This window comes from Pristiophorus japonicus, chromosome 1 (genome assembly GCF_044704955.1).
Source record: "Pristiophorus japonicus isolate sPriJap1 chromosome 1, sPriJap1.hap1, whole genome shotgun sequence".
Classification (NCBI taxonomy): Eukaryota; Metazoa; Chordata; class Chondrichthyes; family Pristiophoridae; genus Pristiophorus; species Pristiophorus japonicus.
The window spans coordinates 470584848-470607605 of NC_091977.1; the positions used below are offsets into that span (position 1 = coordinate 470584848).

The 22758-nt window shown below is 46.8% G+C and overlaps 1 protein-coding gene across 3 annotated transcripts in view; it reads right to left on the minus strand.

The window, feature by feature from the left end:
* tp53inp1 (tumor protein p53 inducible nuclear protein 1) overlaps positions 1-22758 on the minus strand; it is a 53764-nt gene that overhangs the window by 17005 nt on the left and 14001 nt on the right. For all 3 annotated transcript variants that reach the window (XM_070894382.1, XM_070894373.1, XM_070894390.1), the window contains exon 3: positions 13479-13821. In XM_070894382.1, coding sequence (XP_070750483.1) covers positions 13479-13821 — 343 coding nt within the window. The remainder of the gene's footprint in view (positions 1-13478; positions 13822-22758) is intronic.

A 22758-nucleotide genomic window follows, 5' to 3' on the forward strand; every position in this document is an offset into this window, starting at 1 on the left:
ACATTTGGTGAAGAGAATACAAGAATCTTTGTTTGCAAAATGAGCACGATTGGATTTTTAGAGCGATTCATGGAGGGAGAAGATTGGGCAGACTTTGTGAGCCGTTTGAACCAGTACTTCATGGCCAACAAAATGAAGGGGGTCGACGATGCGGGCAGTGTTCCTCATTGTGGGCGGTTCAAAGATGTACGGTCTGATAAAGAATCTACTCATGCCTAATGATCCAACAGAGAAAACGTAAGAGGAGTTGTGTACATTGGTATGGGAGCACCTCAAGCCGGATGACGGCATCATCATCTCGAGATACAGGTTTTACACACACGTTCAATCGGAGGGCCAGAGCGCGGCGGAATTCGATGCCCACCTGAGACGTCTAGCGGGATCATGCAAGTTCGGGACGGTGTTGGCAGACATGCTGCAGGAATTCTTCGTTAACCACGAGGTGATCCTGTGCAAACCTCTGGCGGTGGAGAAGTTGAATATAAAAAGGGCCATCCAGATCGCTCAATCATGTAAGACGACGGACAGGAGTCAAAAGCAAATAGCGGTGAAGAACTGAACCTCGGCAAGTACTGTAAATGCGATTGATTCGGCGGTCAGCAGAGCTGCACGTGGCAGGGCCTATCCGGCTGCGTTCGCGAAACCTGTGGCTGCCCAAGTCCGCCAGCGGGAACTTATCCGACTTCTCCATGTTGGCGATGTGAGGGAAATCATCGGCACCAGCAGTGCCAATTTAAGCAATATAGTTACAAAGGCTGTCTGAGAGTGGGGATGTGTCCGCAGATGAGCAAGTGATCTGCGACACACGTGAAGGATGAGAGTTAGACTAGCGCGGATCCGGATACGCAATCAGAGATGCCAAAGAGGAAGTGTATGGACTGTACTCCTTTATAACCAAGAGTAAACAAATTTTGATTAAGGTGAAGTTTAACGTGATACCGGTATCGATGGAACTGGACACGGGGGTGAGTCAATCGATCATGAACGAGGGGGCATTTAATAAGCTGTGGGATACGAAGACTGTGAGGCCCAGGCTGAGCCCCGTTAACGCCAAACTGCACACGTACACCAAAGAACTATAACGGTAATTGGCAATGCACAAATTAATGTGTCATACAATGGTGCGGTTCACGAGTTACCGCTGTGGATTGTTCCAGGCAATGGCCCAATGCTGCTCGTCAGAAGCTGGTTGGAGAAAATCAGATGCGACTGGAACGACATAAAGGCGTTGTCATCGGAGGAAGTATTGAGCAAGTTCCCCTCGTTGTTCGAACCGGGTATCGGCAACTTCACAGGACCCAAGATGCAGATCCACGTGGACTTAGATGCAAGACCCGTCCATCATAAAGCTTGGGCAGTGCCGGATATGATGAGGGAGAAGGTCGAAATTGAACTGGACAGATTCCAGCGTGAAGGGATCATATTACCGGTCGAATTTAATGAATGGGCCAGCCCCATTGTTCCTGTGCTGAAAAGTGATGGCACAATCAGAATCTGTGGAGACTACAAGGCTACGATCAACAAGGTTTTGCAACAAGATCAGTACTCATTACCGAAGGCTGATGACTTGTTTGCGACGCTAGCCGGAGGGAAGTCGTTCATAAAACTGGACTTGACGTCGGCCTATATGACACAGGAGCTGGTCGAGACATCGAAGAGACTTACGTGCATTAACACGCACAAAGGACTGTTTATTTACCACAGGTGCCCGTTTGGAATTCGCTCGGCTGCAGCAATATTCTAGAGGAATATGGAAAGTTGACTGAAGTCCGTTCCCACACCGTCGTTGTTGTGTATGGAGAAAGAGTCAGACTGAACACTGTGAGCTCAAAGTAAAGTGTGACCTTAGTCTTTTATTGCAGGTCTCCAGAGTGCCTCTCCAACCTGTGAAGCCTCCTTAAATACCTGTGCTCCCAAGAGATTATGGGATCCCTTGGGACTCCAGGGGAAGAGCCCTCTGGTGGCTGTACAAAGTAAATACAAGTCCACATATATATACCAGTCGTGTTCCTGATCACCGGTTGTGACTACCAAGGAATATCTGAACAACCTGGAAGAGAGATTCTACTGCGTTTGGATAGAGTGGGACTCAGACTGAAACGCTCGAAGTGCGTCTTCATGGCACTGGAGGTCGAATTCCTCGGGAGGGAAATTGCCGCTGATGGCATCAGACCTACTTACGTGAAAAGCAAGGCCATCAAGAATGCACCCAAGCCACAGAATGTGATGGAGCTGCATTCGTTCCTGGGTCTACTCAACTACTTTGGTAATTTCCTACCTAAATTGAGCACTTTACTAGAACCATTGCACATGCTACTGAAAAAAGACAACAACTAGGTGTAGGGCACATCACAAGACAAAGCTTTCGAGAAAGCCACCAATCTGCTTTGCTCGAACAAGCTGCTGGTACATTATGACCCATGTAAACATTTAGTTTTGGCCTATGACGCATCGTCATACAGAATTGGTTGTGTACTCCAACAAGCCAATGAGTCGGGGAAACTTCAACCTGTCGCGTATACATCCAGAAGTTTGTCTAAAGCAGAACGAGCCTACAGCATGGTAGAAAAAGAAGCTTTAGCGTGTGCGTAGGGCATCAATACCTGTCCGGTCTGAGGTTCGAATCAGAGACTGATTACAAGCCGCTCATTTCATTGTTTTCCGAGAGCAAAGGTATCAATACCAACGCTTCATCCCGCATGCAAAGGTAGGCGCTGACATTATCTGCCTATGATTATGTCATTCGCCACAGAGAATTGTGCCGATGCTTTGAGCCGGTTGCCATTGCCCACACCGAAGGTGGAAACACCACAACCGGCGGATCTAATGTTAATCATGGATGCTTTTGAGAGTGAAGGAACCTCTGTCACGGCTCAACAAGTTAAGACCTGATTTTATCGGTGGTAAAGGGTTGCATCCTCCAAAGGGATTGGTCTGCCATACCTAAGCAAATGTGCGAGGAGGCCAAACCGTACATTCGTCGCAAGGTCGAACTGATTATTCAAGCAGATTGCATATTGTGGGGCAATCGCGTTGTAATGCCCAAGAAAGGGAGAGAGAAGTTCGTGTGTGAGTTACACAGAACACATCCTGGTATAGTGATGATGAAGGCCATCGCCAGGTCCTATGTATGGTGGCCAGGAATTGATTCTGAGCTGGAAGCATGTGTGCATCAGTGCACCAGCGGAATCAGCTCTAAATCTATGATCGTGGCCATCCAAATCTTGGTCCAGAATCCATGTAGATTTTGCAGGTCCATTCCTGGGCAAGATGTTTTTAGTGGTGGTGGACGCTTATTTGAAGTGGATAGAATGCATAATCATGTCATCCAGCACGTCCACGGTAACCATAGAGAATCTCAATGTCATGTTCGTAACACATGGTCTGCCTGACATAGTGGTAACGACAATGGGTCGTGCTTCATCAATCAGGAGTTTGTGAAACTTAATGGCATAAAACATGCAAGGTCAGCACTGTTCAAGCCTTCGTCCAATGGGCAAGCTGAACGTGCAGTACAAATCATCAAGCAAAGCATGAGGAGAGTAACCCAAGGGTCACTGCAGACCCGCTTGTCCTGCATACTGCTGAGTTACAGGACCAAACCCCACATATTCACAGGGATCTCGCCTGCTGAACTCATGATGAAAAGAGGTCTTATGACCAAGCTATCTCTGGCACACCCGGATTTAAATAACCATGTCGAATACAGAAGACAAAGTCAACAAGGGTACCACGATCACGCAACTGTGTCACGCGAGATTTCTGTTAATGATCCTGTATATGTGTTGAACTATGGTCAGGGTCACAAATGGATCGCTGATATGGTCATGGCCAAGGAGGGCAACAGAGTATTCTTTATTAAGCCCAAGAATGGGCAAACTTGCAGAAAACACATGTATCAGACAAAGCTGAGGCACACAGACGAGTCAGAACAGTCAGACGAAGAAACCATCGACGACCAACCAACCTACCAGCAGTCTTCAGTGGACTCAAGGGTCATCAGTGAACCCGGAATTTCCATCACGGACCTGTTCAATAAAAATGGACTTGAAATTCCTGACATGATCACTGCCACCCCCAACAAGTCAGTCATCCAGCCATCAGCCACAACAGACCCCGCAAACTCACCCAAGGCTGGAATTGAACTGAGGCGGTCAACCCCGGAGCACAAAAGCACTGGACCGGCTCAACCTGTGAAAGACTGTGATAAGATCTCAGAGGGAAGTATTGTCATGTATGTACATTCTGTTTGTAGCCACCAGATGGCATCATTGTTGGAGGCCGCTGAGCAGCACGCACATGGGTGCCAGCCATTTTGAGAATCTAAATAAAGCAGAGCCAAGGTCGTACCTTGCTTAGTTAAACAGTACTCAATTTGAACCTTTATTGCACATGAAACACCAAGCTTGCTGGTGATACAAAGATGGGTGGGAAAGCAAATTGTGAGGAGGATACAAAAAATCTGCAAAGGGATATAGATAGGCTAAGTGAGTGGGCAAAAATTTGGCAGATGTAGTATAATGTGGGAAAATGTGAGGTTATCCACTTTGACAGAAAAAATAGAAGAGCAAATTATAATTTAAATGGAGAAAAATTGCAAAATGCTGCAGTACAGAGAAACCTGGGGGTCCTTGTGCATGAAACACAAAAAGTTAGTATGCAGGTACAGCGAGTAATCAGGAAGGCATTTATTGCAAGGGGGATAGAGTATAAAAGCAGAGAAGTCCTGCTACAAAATACAGGGTATTGGTGAGGCCACACCTGGAGTACTGCGTACAGTTTTGGTCTCCGTATTTCAGGAAGGATATACTTGCATTGGAGGCTGTTCAGAGAAGGTTCACTAGGTTAATTCCGAAGATGAGGGGATTGATTTATGAGGATAGGTTGAGTCGGTTGGGCCTATACACATTGGAGTTCAGAAGATTGAGAGGTGATCTTATTGAAACTTATAAGATAATGAAGGAGCTCAACAAGGTGGATGCAGATATTTCCACAAAGGGGAAACTAAAACTAGAGGACATAGTCTCAGAATAAGGGGCCGCCCATTTAAAACTGAGACGAGGAGAAATTTCTTCTCTCAGGGGTTGTAAATCAATGGAATTCTCTGCCCCAGAGAGCTGTGGAGGCTGGGTCATTGAATATATTTAAGGTGGAGATAGACAAATTTTTGAGCGATAAGGGAGTAAAGGGTATGGGGAGTGGGCAGGGAAGTGGAGCTGAGTCCATGATCAGATCAGCCATGATCTTATTGAATGGCAGAGCAGGCTCGAGGGGTCAATGGCCTACTTCTGCTCCTGTTTATTATGTTTCTTAGCATATTGTCTCTGCTCGTAAAGTCTTACTTTCGACCTCAACATCAGAGTAAACTGGCCAACATTACTGAAAATTCATTTTCCCAGATGCAACACCAGTAAACTAATTTACTAAATGGCAGTTAGTCAGGAAAGGAAGTCACTGTTCTTTCTCCACCTGGATTTGAGTTCTGTTAAAGCTCGAAATAATGTAGATCAAAAAAAATGGCTTGCGTATTTGGAAATTTAATTTTTGCTTTGATACATCTCAAATTTTCTACCAATGCTAATAAAAGTACAGCTGCATAATCAAGGCATAGCTTTCATATGACTTTGTAAATTTGCATTCCTTAACTGTTAGGAATATGTGGGGTGGAGATTGAGGGAGGAGGATGAGGAGCACAGCTAAAAATCTAAATATTGATCCATAGTGCAGTTTTAAGATTGCAATGGATCTATATCTAGAAGAAATTTGGGACTGCAATACAATTTCCATTACTTAGGATTCTGTTTCAGTTCTAGTAGTAATGCCAACCCCACTGTCTCATAAATCATGAGACAAACTCGTAAAAATCATGATATTTGGCAAGAAATCTCGAGTTGGTATTTTTTGGTTTATAAACTTCATTAGTGGTTTTATTTAATCTCTAACAGGTCACAGCCCTTTACAAAAACTATATTACTGCAGCTGAAAATGATTTACAAAAAATAATTCTACCCGTTATCACCACCCTTCACAAGTTGGGGTAAATTTTCATAACAAAATCTTATGTCTTACAAGTAACTTGTGAGAGTTAGCATTACTGGTGAAGAATTACCAAATTGAGTGTGGAGAGTAGCAGCGTGTTCAGTGTGTACTGGGGTACGGAAGTGTCACTGAATTGCTTTGGGACAAGTCCATGGCCAATGAACCCCAGGCAACAGGTTCCCAAACTCACCCATAGGGGAAGTACTGGCCAGAGAAAGTGAGAGAGGGAGGGAGAGACAGAGACAGACAGACAGAGAGAGGGAGGAAGGGAAGGAGAGACAGACAGACAGAGAGAGGGAGAGAGGGAGGGAGGGAGGGAGGGAGGGAGGGAGAGACAGACAGACAGAGAGAGGGAGGGAGGGAGAGACAGACAGACAGAGAGAGGGAGGGAGGGACAGACAGAGAGAGGGAGGGAGAGACAGACAGAGAGAGGGAGGGAGAGACAGACAGAGAGAGGGAGGGAGAGACAGACAGAGAGAGGGAGGGAGAGACAGACAGAGAGAGAGGGAGGGAGAGACAGACAGAGAGGAAGGGACAGACAGAGAGAGGGAGGGAGAGACAGACAGACAGACAGAGAGAGGGAGGGAGAGAGAGGGAGGGAGAGAGAGGGAGGGAGAGAGAGGGAGGGAGAGGGAGGGAGAGAGAGGGAGGGAGAGACAGACAGAGAGAGAGGGAGGGAGGGAGAAACAGAGTGGGAGAGAGGGAGGGAGAGAGACGGGGGGGAGGGAGAGAGACGGGGGGGAGGGAGAGAGACGGAGAGAGAGAGACGGGGGGGGAGAGAGAGAGAGACGGAGGGGGGGAGAGAGAGAGAGAGACGGAGGGGGGAGAGAGAGAGACGGGGGGGGGAGAGAGAGAGAGACGGAGGGGGGGAGAGAGAGAGAGAGACGGAGGGGGGGAGAGAGAGAGAGACGGAGGGGGGGAGAGAGAGAGAGAGACGGAGGGGGGGAGAGAGAGAGAGACGGAGGGGGGGGAGAGAGAGAGAGACGGAGGGGGGGGAGAGAGAGAGACGGAGGGGGGGGAGAGAGAGAGACGGAGGGGGGGGAGAGAGAGAGACGGAGGGGGGGGAGAGAGAGAGACGGAGGTGGGGGAGAGAGAGAGACGGAGGTGGGGGAGAGAGAGAGACGGAGGTGGGGGGAAGAGAGAGATGGTGGGGGGGGGGGGGAAGAGAGAGAGACGGTGGGGGGGGGGGGGAAGAGAGAGAGACGGTGGGGGGGAGAGAGAGAGACGGAGGGGGAGAAGAGAGAGAGACGGAGGGGGGGAGAGAGAGAGACGGAGGGGGGGGGAGAGAGAGACGGAGGGGGGGAGAGAGAGAGACGGAGGGGGGGAGAGAGAGAGACGGAGGGGGGGAGAGAGAGAGACGGAGGGGGGGAGAGAGAGAGACGGAGGGGGGGAGAGAGAGAGACGGAGGGGGGAGAGAGAGAGACGGAGGGGGGGGAGAGAGAGATGGAGGGGGGAGAGAGAGAGACGGAGGGAGGGAGAGAGAGAGACGGAGGGGGGGAGGAGAGAGAGAGACGGAGGGGGGGAGGAGAGAGAGAGACGGCGGGGGGAGAGAGAGAGAGAGACAGAGGGGGGGGGGAGAGAGAGAGAGAGACAAAGGGGGGGGGGAGAGAGAGAGAGAGACGGAGGGGGGGGGAGAGAGAGAGACGGAGGGGGGGGAGAGAGAGAGACGGAGGGGGGGGAGAGAGAGAGACGGAGGGGGGGGAGAGAGAGATGGAGGGGGGAGAGAGAGAGACGGAGGGGGGGAGAGAGAGAGACGGAGGGGGGGAGAGAGAGAGACGGAGGGGGGGAGAGAGAGAGACGGAGGGGGGGAGAGAGAGAGACGGAGGGGGGGAGAGAGAGAGACGGAGGGGGGAGAGAGAGAGAGACGGAGGGGGGGGAGAGAGAGAGACGGAGGGGGGGGAGAGAGAGAGACGGAGGGGGGGAGGAGAGAGAGAGACGGAGGGGGGGAGGAGAGAGAGAGACGGCGGGGGGAGAGAGAGAGAGAGACAGAGGGGGGGGGGAGAGAGAGAGAGACAAAGGGGGGGGGGAGAGAGAGAGAGAGACGGAGGGGGGGGGGGAGAGAGAGAGACGGAGGGGGGGGAGAGAGAGAGACGGAGGGGGGGGAGAGAGAGAGACGGAGGGGGGGGAGAGAGAGAGACGGAGGGGGGGGAGAGAGAGAGACGGAGGGGGGGGAGAGAGAGAGACGGAGGGGGGGGAGAGAGAGAGACGGAGGGGGGGGGAGAGAGAGAGACGGAGGGGGGAGAGAGAGAGACGGAGGGGGGAGAGAGAGAGACGGAGGGGGGGAGAGAGAGAGACGGAGGGGGGGGGAGAGAGAGACGGAGGGGGGGGAGAGAGAGACGGAGGGGGGGAGAGAGAGAGAGACGGTGGGGGGGAGAGAGAGAGAGACGGAGGGGGGGAGAGAGAGAGACGGAGGGGGGGAGAGAGAGAGACGGAGGGGGGGGAGAGAGAGAGACGGAGGGGGGGGAGAGAGAGAGACGGAGGGGGGGAGAGAGAGAGACGGAGGGGGGGAGAGAGAGAGACGGAGGGGGGGAGAGAGAGAGACGGAGGGGGGGAGAGAGAGAGACGGAGGGGGGGAGAGAGAGAGACGGAGGGGGGGAGAGAGAGAGACGGAGGGGGGGAGAGAGAGAGACGGAGGGGGGGAGAGAGAGAGACGGAGGGGGGGAGAGAGAGAGACGGAGGGGGGGAGAGAGAGAGAGACGGTGGGGTGGGGGGAGAGAGAGAGACGGTGGGGGGGGGGAGAGAGAGAGAGACGGTGGGGGGAGAGAGAGAGTCGGAGGGGGGGAAGAGAGAGAGACGGAGGGGGGGAGAGAGAGAGACGGAGGGGGGGAGAGAGAGAGACGGAGGGGGGGAGAGAGAGAGACGGAGGGGGGGAGAGAGAGAGACGGAGGGGGGGAGAGAGAGAGACGGAGGGGGGGAGAGAGAGAGACGGAGGGGGGGAGAGAGAGAGACGGAGGGGGGGAGAGAGAGAGACGGAGGGGGGGAGAGAGAGAGACGGAGGGGGGGAGAGAGAGAGACGGAGGGGGGGAGAGAGAGAGACGGAGGGGGGGAGAGAGAGAGACGGAGGGGGGGAGAGAGAGAGAGACGGAGGGGGGGAGAGAGAGAGACGGAGGGGGGGAGAGAGAGAGACGGAGGGGGGGGGAGAGAGAGAGACGGAGGGGGGGAGAGAGAGACGGAGGGGGGAGAGAGAGACGGAGGGGGGAGAGAGAGAGAGGGAGGGAGGGAAGAGACAGAGTGGGAGGGGGGGGAAGAGACAGAGTTGGAAGGGGGGGAGAGACAGAATGGGAGGGGGGAGAGACAGAGAGGGAGAGACAGAGAGGGAGGGAGAGACATGATGGTCAAATGGCCTCCTTCTGTGCTGTAAATTTCTGTGCGACAGAGAGATAGATAAAGATAGAGTGGATCCCACCTCTCCCATCCCCAGCCAAATCTGGGCTGAGAGAGGGTAATTCTAGTTCACTGGGGTAGAATTTTGACTTTGTGCAATGGTGTAAAATGGTTGATAGCGAGGCAGGAGCCCATTTTACATCTCTCCCATTGACTTCAATGTAAATAAAAATGGGGTGAGATGTAAAGCGGACTGTTGACTCGCTATCACCCACTTCACACTATGGCACAGAATCAAGATCAACCCCACTGCTTGAAAGGGCACCGGTAATGAGGGAGAGAAAATAAAAAGAAAAGTGAGAAGGACAATGGCCATTACATATATCACTTCGGTTAGCGAGCCTCCTCTCCCCTATAAACCGCTGATGCCAAGGGTTGCACAGAAACTCTTGCTACCGTAATAGCCTCTGGATCCCATTGAAGTTAATAAAACTGATTATTGGGCAGGGAATATAACAGGCGACCGGTGGGATACCACCCGTCTTGCACTGATTCCTTCGTTCTCTGGTCCTCTCATGCGCTTTTGCTCTCTCCCCTCCCCCCCCCCCTCTGAGTACAAATTTCTTCTGTCTCTCCCAGCTCCCCATATCATTCAGATGGAGTGTCTCACGGGGCTTGATTTTACAAACCTCGGCGGGTCCGTGGCGGGTTCCAACCCTGCTACTGTCTCCATCCCGGCATCTAAAATGAATTTCCTTTGATTTGTCTTGTTAAGCCCCGCCCAGTGTGTTTCCCGGCCAATTAGAGGAAGCGCATCCGGTGCCGCCATTTGATGAGCGTCATCAGCCGATTTCCTTAAAGGGACCAGGGCCAAATTTATTTTGACATTTGTGCTGTGAGTGTTCTACAGCATTAAGGTCCTGCAAACAGTGACACACACTGCACAGAGATGCAGGGCTGCACCCAAGCTCTCCCATAATCCCCTCTATATGCTTATGGAGGGAATCACAGCACACAGGGTGTTCCTCCCTTTCCCATGGGCGGAAAAGATCTCCCTAGGAGAGCAACACAGCCTGGTTGCACATTGCAGAGGAGTGCACAAGCAGGGATGTGGTCAGGACGACCTGGGTACAAATGTTTCAATGATCTCAGTAGATCACAAAACATTAGTACAAAGCCACACAACTTCACCTTGCTGTGCTCTCATCACATCCCCATCACTCTGCCTTCCCTACCCTACTCCTGCACATCCTTACTCACACCAACTTACCTTGTACCTCCACTCATCCCTCTCTATCTACATTATCACATCCCCATCTCACTAGCCCTCACATTCACCCTCATCCTAGTGCAATCATACTAACTAACAACACACAAAGGTAGGCACTTGGTTCAGCCATGATCACATTGAGTGGTGGTGCAGGCTTAAAGGGCCGAATGGCCTACTCCTGCACCTATTTTCTATGTTTCTATGTTTTTTGCAATGTTCATGTAAAGTTTCTGTAAATGTGGTGTCAAACATTGAAACCATTATTTTCAACACTTTATGTTCTTCGACAGATACACTTTTGGAAGTGGCTTAGTGAGTTGCAATGAATGGTGAGACATAACCGCCCCCCCCCCCCACCCCGGCAATGGCGATGAGTGTGAAAGGAATTTATTGGGCATTGTTGGGATGCTTTATCGTTTTGATGTGGGGTGATGCCAATCTGGCGCATCTTGTTACAGCATTAAGTGAAGTAAATCTGGCCATGGTGAGACCATCCCTGGCTTCCCGGGCAGCAATGTGGTTGGGTGCTGATGCCTTGTGTCCTGTGCAGCATTAGTTGATTATGAAGAAGGTTGGTGATGTTGTTGGTGCTGCTTGTGTGCCTGGTGATGATGGTGTACCTGGTGATGCTGGGCCTGATTTTGGTGGGATTCTGAGGACCAAGTTGAGAGAGTTTCAAGCGCACCCATACTGATGAAATAGTTGGCAGGTGAAGTAGAGATAATAGAAGCAACCTGTCAATAGTGGGAGAGGTAATGAAGTCAGACTGGATGGAGATTTATGTAAAGACTTGCAGCATCCTGAATCTGTAGCGGAAATGCAATTTACAGAAGCTAGTTGGTTAAGGGAACATTTAGGATTAATTAGAAGGTTTGACTTGACATTTGAAGCTGTCAACTCATCAGCTGATTCAATGGCCACTGACCTCTCACCTCAGCTTCACAGAGAGGTCTAGGCACAGCGGGAAACCAGTGGGCAACCAGTCAAATTCAAAGAGCTGGGTAAAAACCATTGATAAGTGGCTGTAAACAAGCCACTAACGATTTTAATTGCCTCCCCTGCTGCTGTTCAGCGCTGACAGACCCAACATTTGGTAAAGGCGCATAGCGATGGGTTCACAGCAGGGCCCCGACCCACTGGGGGAAAAACACACTTTGCCACTTGACCCACCACCAATCGCGCCCGCTGACATCCCTGCAAAATCCAGCCCTCAGTCTCTGTACAAGAAATCTAATATTTACCTGAATATCACTTCAAGTATCATCACCAAGTTCACAATCCACCATGGATTCATCATTTTGGTACACCATTACAACCTACTGTAGCTCGCCTCACGGCAGACCACCAGCTCAAGAGTTGTGCCTGCAACCACAGAGAACCAGCTCAAGAAGGCATACCTCAAGTTGGCTAAGGAATACCATCCAGATAAAAATCCAAATGCTGGAGGCAAATTTAAAGAAATAAAGCTTTGCATATGAAGTTTTATTAAATCCAGAGAAGCGAAAACTCGATCATCAGACAGCTCCTCATTCCTTTCCTCATCATCCTTGCTGATATATTTACTCACTGAACTCCTTAACTCCAAAGGGGAGAAATTCAGGCGCGCCCTTAAGCTTGAAAAATTAGCACCAGGCACTAATGATACTCAGCTTTCTCTAAATTTGGTGTTAGCGCTCCAGGAAGGAAGTGGAGTGCTAAATCAAGCACTATCACTTCTGTTGGAGTGCTGAACCACACAGGCGGAGCCATAATGTTACAACGCTACACAATGTCCCGTGCAGGGCTGCCGGGATCCGAGGCTCCTTTCCTTCTTTAAAGGGAAGGGTAGTGGCTGCAAGTTCTGCATTGGGATGAATTAGCTGATCCCTGACGGCAGTCGCGATCTGGCCCATTTCAGTCCCAAGCACTCTAGTAGTGCCGGGCTGATTGATTGTGGCTGAAGAAAAATCCAAAAAATTGACATTATGCATTTGAGAAAAAAATGTCTTCCCCACAACAACATGCCCTTTAACTTGCGCCCCTGCAAGCTCCAGGCCTCCTGAACAAAGCTTCCTGCAGCTATCGGTGTTGTCGCAGCAGGGGGTGGAACCGAATTACGGGTCTGGGACACGACCGGGGCGATGTGCAGGACAATGACGTCATGATCTCCTGGTACAGGAGATCATGGCGCAAGGTGTTACCACCGCCGTAAACCTCTTGGCCAATTTAACACAAATTATTTCTTTCACCGCGCCCAGTCGGTAAGTCGTTAGCGCCCCATTATCGCCCTCAGGAGGTGATAACGGGAGGCGCAAAGGAGGCCAATTTCTAGGACCAAATCTCTGGCGGCATGCTGCCTGTCTCGGGTTTGGTCCTTGACTGCCGCCTCACCCACATGCCCGGAGTCTATTTTTGATTGGCTATCTTCCTCCTATTGGCCCAGGGTAATTAATAGTTTCAACGCTCGCATGGGATTGGTTGGATTCAAATCTGAAGCTGTTTCTGGTGCAGCATGGTTCAAAATCCTCTCTTTGCTCTAAAAGGAGAACAACTTTTTACAGTTGACTCGCAAGATCATGAGTTGGGGCAATTTTTTTAAAATTAAAAATCGTGTGTCTCACAATTAATTCACGAGATTTGACATTACTGGTTCTAGTATTGTCTATGTTCATCACTCAACATGACAAGAGTCACCGCTGTCCATATTTCAAGAGCTTCTGTTAAATCAAAATCATGTTTTCAAACACTAATTCAAAATTACATATGCCCACTTAAAAAATATATAGTATTACGGGTTCTATTCTTTCTAAAGCAACTCCCAATTTGTAATTCATAAGTATCAACATCATTATTACTACAAACCTACCTGATAGTTCGATTTTCATATTCAACAGACCTGCTGTTCTCTCTCAAGTTGCTTCGAACATTGTGCACTGTATATACAGACATGCTAGGGTGTTCAATAAGAAGATTTTCCATTGGGCTGGTCTCCACCTGCACTGGGGCATGGCCACCTGCAGTGAAACAGGGGGGAGGGGTGATGAACCAGCTCTCCTCCAAAGCGCAGGAGTCAAGCTGAAGAAAGCAGGGATCACTACAATTGCCAAGCAACTCAAGAGAAGAGGTTGAAGAGGAGAAAATGGCTGAATTTGGAGAGGTTGCCCTGTCTATGCCATTTGTTTCTTCTCCAGAGCAATCAGTGCAAGCATCTAACAAGCAGTAAGCAACAGTCAAATTGTATTAGAAGTAGGAAATGGAAAATAAACGAGACATGCAAGTAGTAAAGCATTAAAGTTTACAAAAATGAAGCAGGTTTTCGGGAAAGGGTGAGAAAAGGAAATACATTTATTAGTTTTATTTTATAATCAACACTGCAGATTATATATATTTGTACAAAAAAAACTCATAATCAAGAAGAAACAGTGCATTAGGCTATGCATTGACTGGATTTTCACACGGCCACATTTTAAAGGCAAATATTTAAAAAATTATGCTGATGAATATATATTAACTATGTATAAAATGCAAGGTTTCAAAAAACTATAATAAACATTTCTGTATAATTGAAGTACACCGTTTCTTTAAAATGGTCATTAAATTAAATCTAACCCTTGAACCCAGCTTGAAGATTGGTGTAATGTCTGTGAGCTTGTGATGTTTGTAGCTCCACACTATGGATGTGGACGTATTGTGTACTGCAACTACAGAGTTAATAATTAAACAGAACCAGGCATGTTCCGGAGGCTTCCGACAGAGTTGCCTGCCATGTTAGAAGCTGTGTGTGCTTGTGTTCTGTGAATATATCACATTTGGCGGCGAGATGGAACTTTTCGGATGATTTAAAGCTTAAATTTTGTTGGTGAAGGATTCAGCCAGCCGACAGAGAGACTTTGGAAGCTTCTGTCTTTGGAAAAAAGCTACAAAGTCCAAGGTAAAATACAGCACACGGTGTGAACAGCTAGAAATTAAAATGACAGCACCCGCATGTGTAATGGGACATTTGGGTGAATATAGACACGACCGGGAACGTTTTAAAGCATATGTGGATTGGCTAGAAATGCATTTCACTGCAAATAACATAATCGAAGTTCCAGAGAATGCAGTCCAGAATCAGGCAATATTGGAACGCAAGAGAGCAATTTTCTTCTCAGAAGCTGGACCGGCATTGTATGAAACACTGATAAATCTGCTTATGCCTGACGAGCCAAAAAACAACGCTTAAAGAGATTTTAATGAAGCTGGAGCAGCACTATAACCCCAAACTGTTAGAAATTGCTGAAAGCTATCATTTCGGTATACGAAATCAAAAGGCTGATAAAAGTATCAGTGATTACATTGTAGCATTAAAAAACTATCGATTCACTGTAATTTCGGAAACTTTCAAAACCGAGCATTACGGGATTGTTTTGTTTGTGGGGTGAAAAATGATGCGATCAGAAGGAAGTTATTCACGACGGATGATTTGACTTTTGAGATTGCTGTCAGACAGCGAGGTCGATGGGCATGGCCGAACAACATTCCCGAGAATTAAATAATAATTACGGTCGTCAGTCAACCGAGGTGAATCGCCTGCAGGTTCAAAGTAAAAGGTGGTGGGGGCCCAAAGTCTCAGAAATGGGAAATTCTAACAGAGCGTCAAAGTTGTGCTATAGGTGCCTGGGACAACACATTGCTCAAAGTTGTCCATATGTGAAGGCAGACTGTTTCTTCTGCAGAAAGACTGGGCATCTTGCGAAGGCATGTCGACTGAAGGGTAAACCAGCTTTTAAAGCTATGAGTCCAGCGTTCAAAGCTATAAGTAGAAATCCCCAGAGACTACATAGCATGGAAGAACAACAGGACGAGGAGATGTTAGAGTTACACATCATCAGAAGCACGAGGTTAACGGACAGCGATTCGGAAGGTATCAAAATCCACATAGATGTTGCGGGATTCAAGATACCAATGGAAATTGACATGGGTGCATTCATGAGTGTAGTACCGGAGTGACTACACCTCGACAAATTGTGCGATTTCCCATTGGAGAAAGCCAAGATAGAGCTGCGAGGCTACTCGGGAGAGAAAATTCCTGTGGTAGGTCGTATCACTGTACCGGTGAAATACAAGGATCAATTTCGGAACTTGCCTCTAATAGTCGTGAAAGGAGACAAGCCTGCCTTACTAGGAAGAAATTGATTGAGATCACTGAAGCTGGATTGGAGTGAGATTTTCCGTGTAGAAGTGAGATTTGCATCAACGGATGATGTTATCAAGAAGTATCCGAAGGTGTTCTGCGGAACGGGCAGTCCGATCCAAGGCTTCAAGGCGAGTGTCAGGGTACAGATCGGTTCACTACAGGCCACGTTCCGTACCATATAGAAACATAGAAAATAGGTGCAGGAGTAGGCCATTCGGCCCTTTGAGCCTGCACCGTCATTCAAGAAGATCATGGCTGATCATTCCCTCAGTACCCCTTTCCTGCTTTCTCTCCATACCCCTGGATCCTGTTAGCCGTAAGGGCCATATCGAACTCCCTCTTGAATATATCCAATGAACTGGCATCAACAACTCTCTGCCGCAGGGAATTCCATAGGTTAACAACTCTCTGAGTGAAGAAGTTTCTCCTCATCTCAGTCCTAAATGGCCTATCCCTTATCCTAAGACTATGCCCTCTGGTTCTGGACTTCCCCAACATCGGGAACATTCTTCCTGCATCTAACCTGTCTAGTCCTATCAGAATCTTATACGTTTCTATGAGATCCCCTCTCATCCTTCTAAACTCCAGTGAATAAAGGCCCAGTTGATCCAGTCTCTCCTCATATATCAGTCCAGCCATCCCGGGAATCAGTCTGGTGAACCTTCGCTGCACTCCCTCAATAGCAAGAACGTCCTTCCTCAGATTAGGAGACCAAAACTGAACACAATATTCCAGGTGAGGCCTCACTAAAGGCCCTGTACAACTGCAGTAAGACCTCCCTGCTCCGATACTCAAATCCCCTAGCTATGAAGGCTAACATACCATTTGTCTTCTTCACTGCCTGCTGTACCTGCATGCCCACTTTCAGTGACTGATGAACCATGTCACCCACGTCTCATTGCACCTCCCCTTTTCCTAATCTGCCACCATCCAGATAATATTCTGCCTTCGTGTTTTTGCCCCCAAAATGGATAACCCCAAAATGGATATGCACTCAAGGAGAAGGTTGAGCAAGAACTCAAAAGACTAGAGACTGAGAACATTATTTTTAAGATAGATCAATGTAATTGGGCTACACCCATTGTTGTTGTACCTAAGTCCGATTGTAAGGTAAGATTGTGTGGTGATTATAAAGTAACCGTAAACCAGGTTCTAGAGGGTAATGTCCTCAATACATTGCCAAATATAGAAGATTTGTTCACAACACTGACAGGTGGTCAGATCTTCTCAAAACTGGATCTTACGAATGCCTACTTACAGCTTGAACTAGGTGAGGAGACCAAGTCATGTTTGACTATAAATACTCATCTTGGCCTATATCAATTTAATAGGCTACCGTTTAGAGTGTCTTCCGCCCCTGCCATAATTGAAGGGGTGATGAACCAGATTTTTCAAGGTATTGAAGAGGTAGAATGTTATTTAGATGACATACTAATTTCAGCACCAAATAGGCAAATTCATAATAACATACTGAATGAAGTCCTCAAACGGCGAGAGAAGCATAGAGTACGAGTGTCTGCTCGAAAGTGTGAGTTATTTAAAAACTCAGTCGAGTACTTAGGATACAGAGTAGACAAAGATGGTTTACATCCAACCATGGGAAAGCTGGATGCAATTAGAAATGCACCCACTCCCAGGAATATCACTGAACTTCATTCATTTTTGGGTCTTTTGAACTATTATGGGAAGTTCCCAGCAAATTTGGCTACAGTATTACATCCACTGAATGACCTATTGAAAAACCAGGTCCATTGGAAGTGGTCAAAAGAATGCGATACAGCATTCAAGGAGTGTAAAAGCAAATTGGTGGAGAGCACCATGTTAGTTCACTATGGCATATCTAAGGAGATTAAGCTAGCATGTGATGCCTTTCCGTATGGAATTGGAGCAGTGATCTCTCATGTATCACATAGTGGGGAGGAGACCAATTGCTTTTGTTTCACGCACTCTCAGTGCCAATGAGATTAATTATGCGTAAATTGAAAGGGAAGCTTTGGCCTTAATTTTTGTGGCCAAGAAGTTCCACAAATACTTGTATGATCGTAAGTTTACCATCGTTACGGACCATAAGACTCTAACAGCAATCATCCATCCAAAGTCCCCAGTTCCAACATTAGCTGCAGCCCAAATGCAGAGATGAGCTTTGATTTTGTCAGCATATACATATGATATTGAATATAGACGTTCAGCTGATCACAGTAATGCCGATGCTATGTCTAGATTGCCTTCCCCAAACCAAAGTTACACCCGATAGGGAAGAAGTGTTTTATTTTTCATACATTGATGAACTGTCAGTCACAGCTGAAGAGATTGGTAGAGCAACCAAACGTGACCCAGTGATGTCAAAGGTGTATGATTATATTGCAAATGGATGGCCAAACCATGTAACAGACAAAGATATTCAACCATTCTTCATTCGAAGGAATGAATTATCAGTCGATAAAGATTGTATCATGTGGGGTTATACCAAATAAATTCAGGTCCAAATTATTAGGAGACCTCCATGACCAGCACCTGAGCATGTGCTTGACCAAGAGTTTTGCACGCAGTTATTTATGGTGGCCAGGTCTTGATAAAGATATAGAGTACATCATGAGTCAGTGTACGACATGTCAATCGGTAAGCAAGCAACCACCATCAGTACCATTACAGCCATGGAAATGGCCTCCCAGGGTGTGGCAAAGGCTACATATTGATTTTGCCGAGTTAGAAGGACAATTGTGATTGATAGCCATTCAAAGTGGGTTGAGGTGTTTCCAATGTGAAAAATAACAAGTAAAACATTGGACATTTTGCGAAGTTTATTTTCTTCATTTGGCCTTCCAGAAGAAATTGTTTCAGATAATAGACCACAATTTCGTTCAGAAGAATTTGCACAATTCACGAGCAAAAATGGTGTGAAACATACCAAGGTACCTCCATACCATCCTGCCGCAAATGGTGCAGCAGAGCGCACTGGACAAATTGTAAAACATGGCCTCATAAAACAAATGTTAGATCCAAATCCAAAGAAACGACAGTTGTCAATGGATCACAAATTGGCTCATTTTCTAATTACATATTGTAATACTCCTCATACAACTACGGTAGAACACCAGCAGAGTTGTTTCTTAAATGACAGCCACGAACCAGATTCTCGTTGTTAAAACCAAACTTGGCACAGTCCATAGAAGAGACACAATTAAGACAGAAAGAGAATCATGATAGAGGTAGAGTAAAAGAGAGAAGTGTGAAATTAAACCAGAAGGTGAGAGTGAAGAACCATCACTATAAATGGTTAAAGTGGTTACTAGGAAGAGTGGTGAAGATATGTGGTCCTCACACATATTTGGTAAAGATGTTTGATAACGGACAGGTTAGGTTTGTCCATATTGATCATATTTTACCTACAGACATGGAAGGAGTTGAAGATGGGAATGATTCAGTTATTTTTGACTCATCAGATAGTTTTGATATACCAGTAGCAAATCCTACATCTAATGGACTGGAAACAAACCCAAGAGAGAATAAGAATGTAAGTCTGAGTCCGAGTCAGGAAAACAAACAGCCTGAAGTTAGAGTTAGTTCAAATGAAAATCAAGGAAACTCCATGGAGGAAAACATTCCTCAGGATGAGACCTCGAATGAGAGTAAATTCGACACCATGTTTGGAAGATTCTGTTCGAGAGCGAAGGTATTCCTCTTTGAAACAGAAAACAAGCGGTTGTTAAATTTGTAAATATGGAAAACAAAGAGTCTATATCCTGTGTTAGGTATAAACTTGCAAGTTATGTATGATGTTTGTTATAATAATTTCATTAAGGAGGGAGAAGTGTAATGTCTGTGAGCTTGTAATGTTTATAGCTCCACATTGTGGATGTGGACGTATTGTGAACTGCAACTAGAGTTAATAATTAAACAGAACCAGGCATATTCCGGAGGCTTCCGACAGAGCTGCCTGCCATGTTAGAAGGTGTGTGTGCTTGTACTCTGTGAATATATCACAATTGGGACATTTCATAAGTTAAAAAGGGTCAAGTTAAAACTTTTTATTCAACATTAGTGATGTTTAAGCACCAACGTTTTTAAGAGTAATTCCTACAATAATTTCCATGTTATTATATAATTACATTAACATTGACTTTTAAAACAAGGGGAGAAAAAGGAGAATCAATTTATGATTCGGAATTTTACTTATCAAATTTAAATTTTATAAATGCCATTTTACAATGAAACCACGTGAGAGTGGGTAAATTGATGGTATAGTATGGACTAAGTCATACAGGTTAATTTCAAGTTCGATCTCTGGTTTCTGCTGTTAGATGATCTTAGCCATGTAGTAGTCGGATGGAAATGCTACAATTGACCTCCGTGTCCCTAATCTAGGGAGGGGAATCCTGATCATCATCCAATACCCACTGCTGGAAAGTATGTGTAACACCAGAAAGGGACAGGATTGGCCCTGGCTACATATATGCAAAATAGCATGCCATGGAAATAAGTTCTTGCTTTTCTTCTACAAGCAATGCAGTTTAAAAGATGTATTATATATTTATATTATGTATTTTTTTGCTTAATTCTCAGGTGTTTTCATTGCATGTATTCTGTGGTAAGTCTTTGGAAAAGAGCAATAAATATTACGCAGTACGAAGTAGACAATGCTGAAGTTATATAAATGAAGGCCTTAAATTCAGCTACACAATAAGGTGCAGCTGGACACAATTGTCTCAAATTTGCAGCCAGTAACTGCTGGAAGCAGAAAATAACTTGGGAAAAATTGTTCTGAAATATTTAGAGAATACTTAGTGCGGCACTTAGATCTAAACTTAAAGCGTTTTACATTAGCCAAATACTGAATATATATGTGGAGTTGAGAATACATTCTACTTGATTTTAAGGCTTTGATAACTCAGTCACAGAATAAGTTCTGCATTTTTTTTTACAAATTCTTCTTTAATGAAGGTTACTTTAATGAAGCTGCTGCAAATAGACTGAGATTTTAGTTCTGTGATTCTACACCTCAGTGGCAGCTTGGGGCAGATATTTTGCAGTGTGCTTTCCCTTATGAGAATTCTTGGGCCTAGAAATTCGGGTTATTTGCGCATCCCATTAGCCCACTAACGGGGCACAAATGACTTTTTGCTCAGACGTGGCACCACTAATGACTCTCGCTAAATTTGTCAGGAGTTTAGCGGCAGCGGTATCCCGTAGCACCTCACTCAGCTGGCGATGATGACGTCATCACCGTGCACGGTACCCAGTTAGCGCCCCGGACCCTAAATTGGGTATTGCCCCTGAAGCTGCGCTGGACGATGACAGTGACAACTTCAGGGGACATGTACTGGGCGGCTGGCCGTTTGCAGGACGCAAGTTAAAGGAGAGGTGTGGTGCTTTCAAAAAAAATGCCTCCGATTTTCCATGCGCTCCATTGGTGCTTTGGACACGGGGTCCGTGCCACAATCGGTCAGCCCGACACTCTGCTCAAATGCCGGCTATTGGCACAGCATCCCCGCTCCCAGATAGTCCAGGTAGGTCCTTTTTGTTGCTGCAGGATATGCAGCTTGGGCTCTTCCCTTTCATTAAGGGAAGAGCCCCTCCTACGTGGCCCAGTGTGTACCGCTTCCGACCCATCCGTCCCACTACTGCCCAGAAAGGAAGTGGAGCGGGTTTATTTTGCGCTCCATATCCTTTAGGGGGCAGTAACCCAATTTCTCGTGAGAGGCGAGACTTCTGCACCTGTTGCAATGTCTAGCGCCTTGCGAGTGTTACCATCCCCAAACAGGGTGGTACGCTGTTCTGCTCCAATGACATCATGAATGACAAATGCTGATTTCAGCCAACCCTTCCTATATATGATGTCACCATAGAGGAATGTCATGTGCCTTGGAAATCCATGGAATGCTATCCCAATGGTGCTCTCCTGTGCTAATCCAACTGGAGTTTGTAGTGGTAGTGGGCAGACACCCAAGTTGTATTGGGTAGGCAGGCACAAACACCACTGTGGACTCCACTCCGCCACCTACTACACCATACAGCTGGAAAATCCAGCGCCTGTGCGTCATTAGGGTGGGAGTTCTTTTGGTCCTGCCTCCTTACCCCACACCCCAGTCATGACCTCTTTAGAACCCTGTATGAGGAGGCCGATCAAGACATTTGAAAATGACAATTTTTACTGTTGGGAGTCTAGATCACTTGCCTGACCCATTTAAAGCCATCTGGAAGCGGATATGCCTCATCTCACTGGGCATACCAGTGTCCAGTCCTGAATAAAATGAGGATGTCAGAACTGCCAGCATAGTGCGTCTCTTGCCCTGGCTCCATCCACTAATGACATTTGCATTGTAAGGGGTGGGTGGAGGTTCTGCCCTTAAAAGGCAGGCTGGAAACTCAAGAAACCCGGCGCACGTGTGTCCCTGTCATTTTTCACTGAGCTCTGACGGTCTCCTGCCAAAGTTATGGGTGGAGTCCGTCTGAATCCCTGCAGATTCTCGAGGCTATGATGTCACATCAACAGAAGCTCTAAACAAAATGTCTGGTCCCAGGCTGTCTTGAGCAGAAATTCTGAACCATAAAACACTAAAAAGAGGAAAATAAAAATATATCCAATAATCATTAAATTATTTAGGATTATAAACTAATTCATTAAAATACAATTCCCATTTATTGAAAAATAAAGTACCTTCATCAAGTGCATGTACAGTGTCATGAAAAGAAACAGCATTTTGTGTGATTATTTGATTGGCGTAATGGTAGTTAGTCAAGTCTACTTGGTTTGTGATACTTCATGAAATGTTATTTCTTGTTACTTTTGAGTTGTTTTTATATGGCTTCCACATTTTAAGTATTTTGTGTTGTGATTCTTCCCCCGAACTCAATTTTCTCACCTTCTCTCCAGAAACTGAGGATTCGTATTAGCATACAGTTCCACTGGTATCAGAACTCGTATTAGTATACAGTTCCACTGGTACCAGAACTTAGTTTGTCCACATAG